The 12,554-nt window shown below is 36.9% G+C and overlaps 1 protein-coding gene across 1 annotated transcript in view; it reads right to left on the bottom strand.

The window, feature by feature from the left end:
- Positions 1-12,554, bottom strand: part of magi3b (membrane associated guanylate kinase, WW and PDZ domain containing 3b) — a 124,932-nt gene that overhangs the window by 16,934 nt on the left and 95,444 nt on the right. The window contains exons 5-8 of the mRNA XM_084127721.1: positions 7,336-7,522; positions 5,468-5,547; positions 4,180-4,237; positions 3,976-4,088 (exon numbers count right to left, since the gene is read on the bottom strand). Of these exons, the coding sequence (XP_083983847.1) occupies positions 3,976-4,088; positions 4,180-4,237; positions 5,468-5,547; positions 7,336-7,522 (438 nt within the window). The remainder of the gene's footprint in view (positions 1-3,975; positions 4,089-4,179; positions 4,238-5,467; positions 5,548-7,335; positions 7,523-12,554) is intronic.

The following is a 12,554-nucleotide window of genomic DNA, read 5'->3' as shown; positions in this document are numbered from 1 at the left end:
TGCAGTTTCCGCCAGTAGTGGGCACTCGCAATGACGTACATCCGAGTATGACAATTTTGGACTGGAACGCAGCACGAGAGAGCGAAAGCAGTATGCCCATCAAAGCGCTGTGCTCGCTGCAGTCACAGGACTTTGTTTGTTCCCTGCATTTCGACGATGATTGTTTTATAAACAAGGCCCAGTTCGACGCCGGATTTGCAGATCATCTAATGCTTAAGGATGGAGCAGTCCCAACGATAAAGGTTCACGGTCGTGCGTTGGAACCGCAGGCGGTGAGTAAAACTGCTTCAAATGTCTGTGTTGTTAGCTATCGGCGCGTAAGCTCCGCCCACACGGCACGCCTCCAGCCGCTCGGCTTTTTCCGGAAAGACTCGGTACAGCCTATCTTTCTTTTATAAATATAATAAAACTAAAGACTTTTTGGAGATATGAAGGATGCAATACTACTCTATAGGTACTCAAGATTAACATGAGATTGACTGAAACTGAGTGTTTCACCCCCCCTTTAACCTCAGGAGGTCAAATTAAATGGTTTTATTTTCAATACATTTTATATGAGGTTTGCACTTTTGCTGTAAATAAATTGTAGATTGTTTCAGAAAATTAAAGACACTATATATATATATATAAATGGCTAATAGGCCATTAATTAAAATGTAAATGGCTTAATTAAAATGTAATTAGTTACAATACAGCCTGTTTGATAAACTTCAAATTGAGATTTATGAATGCAGTCTCCATTCAAAGTTCAAGAACAAAAATCCTCACTCAAAAAATCATCCATCTGTTCAAGAATACAAAATCATTACTTCCTGGGAAAATGGTTCTATGGTGTTTGAGGAATGCAATCATGCGAGACGCTTCTGGGAAACCAAGTTAAACCAAATCATTTTGATGACAGACTTTGACTTAGACATTTCAAAATGATCAAACCAACATTTGAGATGCTGTGCAATGAAATATGCCTGCTGGTTAGTCCAGTTATCAAATCACATTCACAGTTGAGGCAAAGTCATGTGGGTTTTCTGTTGTGTATAGAGGAATTTGTTTGGTAAATGTGTTTTCATCGTAGTTTTTGCGCATGTCTTCTTATCAGATATAAATATCACTCATCTGCCTTATAACGCCTTATATAACTTATCTGCCTCAATTAAACGCATACGCTTTTATGCGCATTTTTACATTTTATGTGCATCTTGGTGTTTCTATCTAGTGGTTTCTTATGCAATATCCCAAAATGTGCATAAAAATAGATGGATTCCTCAAATAATTGAGGAAATGGTTGAGATGATTCATTTGTCTTTCCATGGTGCTGCTACATGTGCATAAAAATTTAAGTGCCGATAGATAGATAGATAGATAGATAGATAGATAGATAGATAGATAGATAGATAGATAGATAGATTCCATGAAACCATCATTTATTTGAGCAGGAATGTCCTATGTATGACTGTCATGTAATTAAAACAGCAAATCATTCCAAACATCTGGCGTAGTAAACATAACCATTAACAACTCTCTCTTTGACAGCGTAGACAGGAACATTTATCATTAGCTCACACACTCTTCTAATATACTGCCATCCTTTGGGTTCCCAGAAGGACGGAGGGAGTGACAACACTTCCATCCTCAGTATTGGATGACCTTCATAAACTTTCATCACTAGGGTGTGGAGTTTTCCAGCTAATGTTTCTCTGCAGTAAGAGAAAGTTATAGGAGCAACTGTTGGTGTTTTACTCCCATGACTTTTTGTACTTCCTTTCAGGAAAGATGGAAACAGTTTGCCAAGTCACCAGTGAAGTTTAGAAGACTGTGAGCATCACACTGTTTTGGTGAGCTATTATATCGCTGAACAATAAAAGAAGAATCAAAAGAAGCTTGGGGTGTGTGTGTGTGTGTGTGTGTGTGTGTGTGTGTGTGTGTTCCATGAGAGAGAATGTGCATGTGTGCTTTGATTGCATGTGCTGTAATGACAGCTGAGAATCTCTATTACAGGAAGGAAGGCCTGTCAAAACATTGATTTTGCCATTTTGACAGGACATATTAGAGAAAAGAGAGGAAATTATGGTGAATGGGTTTTGAAAATTGTGCCAGCAAGACTCAAAAACATGGGAAACTTCTGTGTGTCCGAAACGGCTTACACCGCTACGATAGGGCCACATCCCTTAATCAAAAGTAACTTTAGTTGTCGGTTAGTGCCACCTATTGTACCTGCAACCAATTGTTAGTTCGCTTAACTTTATCGTTATATTAATAGAATATGAAAATATATGAATATGTATTATTGTGTGTTAATATGTAATAAATAAATATGTTATATATATATATATATATATATATATATATATATATATAAATATAATAAAAACAATCAATGTTATTATATTAATATTTTTGTTTTTAACATTGTAAATATAAGTATAATAATTAAATAGGTTATATAAAATAAATATAAATCACAAATAATGTATATTTATTTTATTCATACTACCACTCAAAAGTTTGGGGTCAGTAAGTTTTTCTATTGTTTATGAAAGAAGTCTCTTCTGCTCACCAACGCTGCATTTCTTTTTTTTTAAATACAGTAAATTAATTAATATTGTGAAATATTATTACAATTTAAAATATTTGTGTTTTTTTATTTTAATATATTTTTAAATGTAATTTATTTAATTTTCAGCATCATTACTCCAGTCTTCAGTGTCACATGATCCTTCAGAATCATTCTAATATGCTGATCTGATGCTCAAGAAACATTTATGATTATTATCAATGTTAAAAACAGTTGTGCTGCTTCATATTTTTTGTGGAAACTGTATTTTCTAAGGATTCTTTGATGAATAGAAACAGCATTTATTTGAAATGGAAATATTTTCTAAAATCATAAATGTCTGCACAGTCATTTTTGATCAATTTAATGTATCCTTGCTAAATAAATCTATTAATTTTTGAATAAACATACTGACCCCAAACTTTTGAACGGTACTGTAATCTAATAAATATTTAGAAACTGTAAAAATGTAGGAACGTCACAAAGTTTGCAAAAGGTTTTAAACAGTAAAAAAATAAATATACTGTTCAAAATTGATATAACACTTGGATGTGTGAGGGGCCACTGAGTTTATACATCCACTAAAATCATGTTGGTGAACATATTTCTGAGAAAGCTCTCGCATCATGTGTCTGTAGATGGCACTTGATTTGTGGTTTTGTTATCTAATGCACTAAAACTTGTCTCACCACTGCCATGGTAACTGACCATTTCAGTAAAGTAAAAGAAAACGTGCTTTTCCCCCTTGTCCTTCCCTCAACCCATAATGAATAGACTGAATAGAGGGTCTATTTTACACTAGGCTCCATCCAATCAAAGCTCTCAGACTCATGTGTCATCCTTTTCCCTGCTGTTACTGTCATCTCTGCTTCGATAACCACAGTTCACTTCAGTAGATATGGATTTACTGGCCCGAATGGACAGCAGTCACTGTTTCCAGAAATTCAGAATGAATATGAAGAAGTAAAGCCATGTTTTAGATAGGGGCTGATCAAAGAGAGTCAATGTGAATGCGTGATGGATGCTAATGTTCTCTTTTATGTTAATGCAGCCTGTGATGTGCTGCAAAGCAATCTCTATAACATTTATATCTCCATCCATTCACCCTAAAACAGCACTCTCTCTTCCTCAGGTTTTTTTTTTTTTTTTTTTGCGCACATGCTCAAACACATCTATAATGCATCCAGTGTAATGGAAGAATCTTTAATTCATCACATTGAGAATGGCAGATGACTCACTGTTCTTTAATCTTATCTTTCTGTCCTCTTTCCCTCACACACACACAATCATTCACACAGCGAGCAGCCCGTGTGTTTGTCTCCGGGCCACTGTCGGGATATTCTAACATGCTGAGTGTCTTTGCGGTTTCCTTTACACTCATAAACTCAGTTAAAATTCACAGATGGGGAGGTGTGCGCTTGTACCTGGAGGAGGTGCTGCCCTCTGTTGGGTCTGGGTCGCAACTGCAGTGTCCAAACCGAGTTTCCTCTTGGCCTCTAGAACCGGATTTTCGAACTGGGTTCTCTGGTTTACGTGGCTGAGGAAGACGAGAGAAACTTTGTAAGTACATCGCTAACCTACACTTTAATAAGCATAAAAAACAAATGCAATCATATCATAACACTTACTCAACGTAGTATGTGCCGTACTGCGGGTCATCAATCTCCTCCCATCCGTACGGAAGTTCTGATGATGAAGGAATAAGAGCATTGTGTTTATATGCAAATCCACACAAACTCACGCTCTTCTGGCTGCCGCTACATCATTAACAACAGCATGCAACATTTTAAAGAGGTCATATCATGAGAATCAAACTTCCTTGATCTTTTGAATGTAATAATACCCTGAACTTTCATGGGTTAGCCAATCATAACAAAGCTACGGTGTTTACCTAAAAGTAGCCTGGTTGGTATAAGGCGGTTACAGAGGGTGTGAAATGGTCGTAAGCTAAATTAGGACTGTTTTTGCTTGGTGCAAAAATGTCACATTAAATAACATTATATATTGACTTTTGAGGGGGGAGGTGGGGATAATTAAATAAATAAAAATGACCAAAAAAATAAATAAATGACCAGTTTGCAACATTTAGAGAGCAAAGTATTGAAATTATAATTCAATTAGTAAATTATATTTATTTTGTTTGTTTAATATGTTTTATATATTTAAATGTTTACAACATTTCTGCAGCATTACATTACTATAACATTTAATCCAAATTTTATTACATAACTTTTTCCTAATAGAAACCTTAATTCTGTTTCAAATATATAATCTGTGTTCCTAACATATTTATTTAATAATGGAGAATATCTCTAGGGTATTTAAGATGTATTTAACATTTTTCATAAAAATACATATTTTATAATGCTAACCTAAACAAGCAAAACAACCTATAGTGCTTAATAATGTGTCATAAGATTTCAATAAATGAGATTTTGTAAACAATAAAAACAAAACAAATCAGATCAAATACTCAAAGCACAATATCTCTGACGCCTCTCTCTCTCTCTCTCTGTGTGTGCGTGTGTGTGCGTGTCCTCTGCTGTACGTACATTATGCCCAAATGAACTAATGAGAAGGGGGAAAAAAGCTGTTCACGCTACAGAGAGCTTCACACACACACACACTCAAAGAAAAGTATTGTGCACCAGTGAGCATATAGCACAGGACTATAAAACTCGCTTAAAAGAGCGGCTTCATTTTGTTAGACATCATGTGTGCTTATGTGTGTATGTGACAAGGCTAGAGGAAGGGAATGCATTCAGATGAGGTTATGCAATCATGCCCTCTGCTACAGTATGTGTGCCGGCATGTGAATGTGGAAGGCTGCGCACATCTGATAGAATGCAATTGAATTTCTATTTGCATGTATCTGTCATACAGGGGCTTCATGTATTTGTAGATGCAATGATTCACCTCCATCCTCACACTTTTCAGGGGGCTTGGCTTTTTTGACCAGCCGAGGGTCCAACCACGTAGTCGACTTTGTGTTGTGGCTATGAAACAAAAAAATGTAATTAGATATAATACGTGTATATATAACTAAAATTGCAGACTACCTAACACCCCAACTCACCATAATTTTGCTAGACTGTTTTGTTCTTATTTCATTAAAATAAACTAGGCTGCTACTTTCAGCTAATGAACCTTCATGAACTGACTAATCGCTAGCATTGAATGTTCGCTGATGCAAATGAGTTACGTTATTAAATCGAAACCGCACAAATACTTTATTTTAAAATGTATATATGCTACCATAATTAGCTAATTCATTGTTACGAATAGATCAATTAGTCAGTTAATTTAATGTTAGTGCTTTTTATCAATAATTGTATTATTTAGGTCTATTTTTCCCATTGCATTAGCTTAACAGTTTAAGAACTGCTGATTTGGGCTAATGTGATGCGTCAAAGAAAGTCGCATTACAAAGTCTTGGCAGGTCAAAGAGTGTGAGATTTTTAATGGACTGTAGTTATGAGTCCTATAAACTGAACTGGAAAATGTTTGGAACCACTAAAATATTTATGATTGCGACCCCAAACGCACACACACAAACAGAACTTTGACTCTGTTCTTTAAAGAGCATCTAGGCCACACTGCGAGCTATATTTATTCTGTTCTGACAGCTCTGCTCTTGACTTTTAAAAGCAACACTACTTTGAGAAAAAGTGAGGAAAACATCAGATATCAGCAAGACGGGGAGAGAAAGTGATAAAGTATGCTGTTTGTGAAAATAGAAATTGGAATACTATGTTGATGAAGTTTGTGATTCGACCTGAAAAGAATCTTGGCAGCAGTGCTATGGAGGGGAAAATGCGCCGCCTGCTAACAAATATTGCTGCCTAAAAAAGGGAATATCACGCAGCAAATTTAAAAACAGTAAATAAAGCCTTTGTATGAATATACAATTTACATATAATGTCTTTGCATACTAATACTGCATCAAAATATCACTTTAAGAGCCTCCGGCAATAAAAAAAATGAAAACACTCTGCAGTAATACTACAGTAGCATTATAAATGCAAAACAAAACACAAACAAACAAAAGAATATCCTGTGGTATTGTGTATAGTGAATCAAATCTCATATGACATTCAGTGGCATTAAAACAATAATGAACACAGAAAACAATATACAGTGTGTCAAATCAGACGGCATTAAGCATTGTGACAACAATAAAAATAAAAAAATCATCAACACTTCAAGGTATACATTCGGTTCAAGGGTAGACAGACATTTGGTTCAAAGTATCCAAAAGGAAGTCTATAATGGATATTATTAATATTATTTATTATTTACAGAATATGTAAATAGATTTTTTTAATAACACAAAATATATTATTTTTTATAATTAATGAACAGACATTTGGTTCCAGGTATCCAAAAGGAAGTCTATAATGGATATTATTAATATTATTAATTATTTACAGAATATGTAAATAGATTTTTTTAATAACACAAAATATATTATTTTTATAATTAATGAACATAAATCTGGTTCCAAGTATCCAAAAGGAAGTCTATAATGGATATTATTAATATTATTTATTATTTACAGAATATGTAAATAGATTATTTTTATAATTCAAAATTATTACTGACAATTACTCTCAGATAGCATCATGTACCTGAACATTGAAATTCACCTTTCAAATACAATATTCTCAATGCTATGAACAGGTCTTATTTATGAACGCGGTAAACCAGAAGGTGACAGCAACAGACCTCATGCAGTTAATAAAGTCATAAAGGCTAAATCTCTCCTCTTATGGCCACACACTCACTCTATGAAGTAGACCATGCCCGTCTCTGTGTAGGCCATTTCCCAGTTGTAGGGCAGGGGCTCCAGGCTGTCGTCTCTGGGTAAAGAGCTCCAGGTGCGGAGCTCCAGTGTCCCACTGCCTCCTGCACTGCCTCCACCACTGGACTGAGTGTAGCTGGGCACAGCTTTCCTCCACTCCTCTGTCCTCTCTACAGAAGGAAAGAAGATAAAAAAGTATAATGCAAAACTAAGGTGGGTGATATTTTGCATGTCAAAGTAGGATGGTGCGCAAGCAAGATCTTTTCCTGTTTCAGGTACTTCACGAGTTCACACTTACATCAATTAAACAGAGTAAAGATCATGCGTATTTGGCATGCTGTCCGGGGGGAGGGCTCCAAGCTCGGAATTTTTGCCTGAACCCAGAGTACTCCCCCCCCCGTTGTAGTAAGAGTATTTAGGACTAGAAGTGAGGAGCTGGGGTGGTGGAGGGATGCTGTTAAACTGTCAATGAACGGAGGCAAGTTTGCTGTATATATACACCTCTTAACTCGTTGATTGGGTTGATTAACAGAGTGTGCTCCACTCGTGTCTAATTAGGTTTGATTATCTGAATGTGCTCCACATGTGTTTAATTAGGTTTAATTATCTGAACGTGCTCTTCCCGAACTTTGTTAATAAAACATAATATAGTAGAAAAAATATATAGCCACAATTTAATGATATAATTCAATTATTATTAACACAAATTATTTATTATTCAAGTTTTCAATTTTCTATCATATTTGCATATATATATAAATACACACTCACACACACACACACACACACACACACACACATATATATATACAGTGAGGAAAATAAGTATTTGAACACCCTGCTATTTTGCAAGTTCTCCCACTTAGAAATCATGGAGGGGTCTGAAATTGTCATCGTAGGTGCATGTCCACTGTGAGAGACATAATCTAAAAAAAAAAATCCAGAAATCACAATATATAATTTTTTAACTATTTATTTGTATGATACAGCTGCAAATAAGTATTTGAACACCTGAGAAAATCAATGTTAATATTTGGTACAGTAGCCTTTGTTTGCAATTACAGAGGTCAAACGTTTCCTGTAGTTTTTCACCAGGTTTGCACACACTGCAGGAGGGATTTTGGCCCACTCCTCCACACAGATCTTCTCTAGATCAGTCAGGTTTCTGGGCTGTCACTGAGAAACACGGAGTTTGAGCTCCCTCCAAAGATTCTCTATTGGGTTTAGGTCTGGAGACTGGCTAGGCCACGCCAGAACCTTGATATGCTTCTTACAGAGCCACTCCTTGGTTATCCTGGCTGTGTGCTTCGGGTCATTGTCATGTTGGAAGACCCAGCCTCGACCCATCTTCAATGCTCTAACTGAGGGAAGGAGGTTGTTCCCCAAAATCTCGCAATACATGGCCCCGGTCATCCTCTCCTTAATACAGTGCAGTCGCCCTGTCCCATGTGCAGAAAAACACCCCCAAAGCATGATGCTACCACCCCCATGCTTCACAGTAGGGATGGTGTTCTTGGGATGGTACTCATCATTCTTCTTCCTCCAAACACGTTTAGTGGAATTATGACCAAAAAGTTCTATTTTGGTCTCATCTGACCACATGACTTTCTCCCATGACTCCTCTGGATCATCCAAATGGTCATTGGCAAACTTAAGACGGGCCTTGACATGTGCTGGTTTAAGCAGGGGAACCTTCCGTGCCATGCATGATTTCAAACCATGACGTTTTAGTGTATTACCAACAGTAACCTTGGAAACGGTGGTCCCAGCTCTCTTCAGGTCATTGACCAGCTCCTCCCGTGTAGTTCTGGGCTGATTTATCACCTTTCTTAGGATCATTGAGACCCCACGAGGTGAGATCTTGCATGGAGCCCCAGTCCGAGGGAGATTGACAGTCATGTTTAGCTTCTTCCATTTTCTAATGATTGCTCCAACAGTGGACCTTTTTTCACCAAGCTGCTTGGCAATTTCCCCGTAGCCCTTTCCAGCCTTGTGGAGGTGTACAATTTTGTCTCTAGTGTCTTTGGACAGCTCTTTGGTCTTGGCCATGTTAGTAGTTGGATTCTTACTAATTGTATGGGGTGGACAGGTGTCTTTATGCAGCTAACGACCTCAAACAGGTGCATCTAATTTAGGATAATAAATGGAGTGGAGGTGGACATTTTAAAGGCAGACTAACAGGTCTTTGAGGGTCAGAATTCTAGCTGATAGACAGGTGTTCAAATACTTATTTGCAGCTGTATCATACAAATAAATAGTTAAAAAATCATATATTGTGATTTCTGGATATTTTTTTTTAGATTATGTCTCTCACAGTGGACATGCACCTACGATGACAATTTCAGACCCCTCCATGATTTCCAAGTGGGAGAACTTGCAAAATAGCAGGGTGTTCAAATACTTATTTTCCTCACTGTATATATATTAGTGGTTTTCCAAAGTTACTAGCATTTTCACTGGCCATCACTTAACATCCATACCATGGAGAAAAACTGCTATATACATATTTTTTTATATTATCTCATAATTTGATATCAGATATATTAGGCTGCTGTCACTTTAAGACCTGATACACGGATCCATTTTACACTTTATTCATGCATTTTTTTTCTCAGCTGCTTACGTTCACTTAAGCATTAACATTTCATATTCGACAATATTATTGATCTGCCTGCATTGACACCATTAATTGAGAACTGAACTGAGCGTTTTCTCCAGAGCGGCTTGTAACACGCTGTGTCTGGAGGAAAAATATTGATAGCTAGCTCACTTAGTTGGAGTCATTGTAGAGGCCAGACAGACTCACGGAGGCGATTGGCATTTCACAATTCGCACTTTATTCCCCAATCAAACTCGTGTAACTGTTTGTCACACGTTCTACCGTCCATAGCGTTACTTAATAAACTAAATAACTTAAAATGACTGATGAGCATCAAACAGAAAACAGAAACAACCTGCATACATGGGGTGCTCGAGGCGTGCATACAATACAGACTGCAGACAGTTCAACAGGGAACGCGCAGCTCTTAAAGGACAAATCCAGTGAAAAATGAACCTAGGGGTAATTAACACATGGTTACCGAGTCGATAGGATAGCTGGTCGATAGGAATTACGTTTGTGAAATCTAACGTAGCACGGCGTTCGTGGCTCGATTAGTCGAGACTGTTTTCCAAGATGGCTCCTGCATGTCAACGCGTAATGTACTGTCTTTATAAAGTATCTTCTTATTAAACTGTCTGTACACTTACTAAGTTCTCAATGCTTCAGTTTGTATGTAAGGACCCTCATTATGTTACCGTGTTAGTGTGAGGCTATTTTGAGCCTTGTTAGTGGTATTAACTAGCGATTTATTTTTACTTACTCTGTGCCCCATATACTACTGTTATGAGCTAATCTGTTTTTAAAGATAAAACTCTATACATTCGATTTTCATGAAAACGCATCGCAGGGAACGATCGACTCGGTAACCATGTGTTAATTACCCCTAGGTTCATTTTTCACTGGATTTGTCCTTTAAAGGGGCCACACCTTATTTCCACTCATACTTGACTGTTTTAATCGTCACAAACTATATATATATATATAAACTATATTATTTCCCAGCTCTAATCTGCAAAATGTGGCAATAAGGCATGAAAATATTAAGATATTACAAACATTAACATCACGCTTTTCTGTAAAGCGGCTTTAAAACAGTATTCTGAAAAGTGCAATAAAAATAACATTTGACTTGGTTATTAGCATGCAATAGGATTTAAGGTATCTTACCAAGCATTACTAATTTAGAAAACTGCAAGCTCTAATCTGATGGATTCTGCATTGATTTACACATCATTCAAAATCTGAAAATTGACTAAAATGTACATAATTTGATGCAGTAATATGACAAGAGCTTAAAAAAATGGCTACAGCATAGGAAGAAATGCCCGTGGTAACATCAGCTCTCTGTGTTTGTATGTAAAAGCAGTAAGTGTGTGTGTGAATGCATGAGAACTAATTCACTGCCATTTTCCCTCTCTTTAAACACACTTGAAGTGGCAGAAAGTCCTATAGCTTTCAAATAGGACACTATTCTGCAGCGAGGACACTCCCCGTTAAATGACTCTTTTAACATGAGCCAAGGGACTACTTACTTCAGCGAATATTCAACAACTATTCCCTCTTCACTGGCTTATGCCAGTGCTGGGGGGAAAGACCTCACCAGTCCCAGCAGTCAAACATGGCTATACAAACACAACAGCTTTTAAATAATAGCAGGAAACAACAACTGTGTCAAGGAGGCTAAGAGAAGGCAACCATATCTACAGAAAGAGGTTCCATGGTATTAGATGGAAATACAATAGTAAGTTGATCAATTAATTGCCATGGCACTTTATGTTGGTGAAACTCAAGGCCTGAAAGTTTATAAATCAATGTATACACCTTTATATTCCACACATCTTATACAAACAGATATACACAAAAAAAGAATAGTATAAGAACATAATTTAAGGCAAAAAAAAAAAAACTGAGGGTATAAGCTGGGTTCCTCCTGGGGACACTAGTGGCTTAAACTGTATAAAGTCAAAAGCAAGGGTTAAAAGTTAAAGCCCTGTAAACATCTAAACAGCTCATTTATGTTTAAAGCAGATCCAGACCAGGGTCATAGACATGAATCATTCACGCATTAAGCAAGCCATTATGGAGCAGTGACTCGCTTACCAAATGCAACGCTGAAGTACTGTAGTATACAAATAGAGCATCAATTTCAGGCATCGAGCCTTGAAAGCACAACCGCTGATCTCAAAAGGATTATAAGGTTATACTGTGAACTAATGAGAGCATGTGAGCAGAGGGTTTGGCTCTTTTTTAAGCAAAGCTTGCCTCTCGGTGGTGAGTTATCCTTGAGTAGAGGACAAGGATCCTCTCTGAGAGATCATGTAAGGCCTCAGACTGATCATTTGCACATGAGTAAAGCAGACTGCAGGTTTAAGCCTCAAGCACACATCAAGTTTGGAAAAGATTTGCTATCTGAGACAAATTTCAGGAATATTAAAGATATCTTTCTTGTAGGGCAAAATCGGCAGTCTTTGATCACTTCATTTGACATGCTCCCCGATAGCCAATCGTCTTTGTGATGAATCTTAATTTCCAATGAAGTTCTGACAGTTTCACAAATTTTGGGTCACAATCCTGCAGTATGACTACTTTAAATAAAGAAC

This window comes from Abramis brama (assembly GCF_963993115.1).
Source record: "Abramis brama genome assembly, chromosome: 11".
Classification (NCBI taxonomy): Eukaryota; Metazoa; Chordata; class Actinopteri; order Cypriniformes; family Leuciscidae; genus Abramis; species Abramis brama.
The sequence above is the reverse complement of the archived record's forward strand: the minus strand, read 5'-3'. Positions and strand labels throughout refer to the sequence as shown.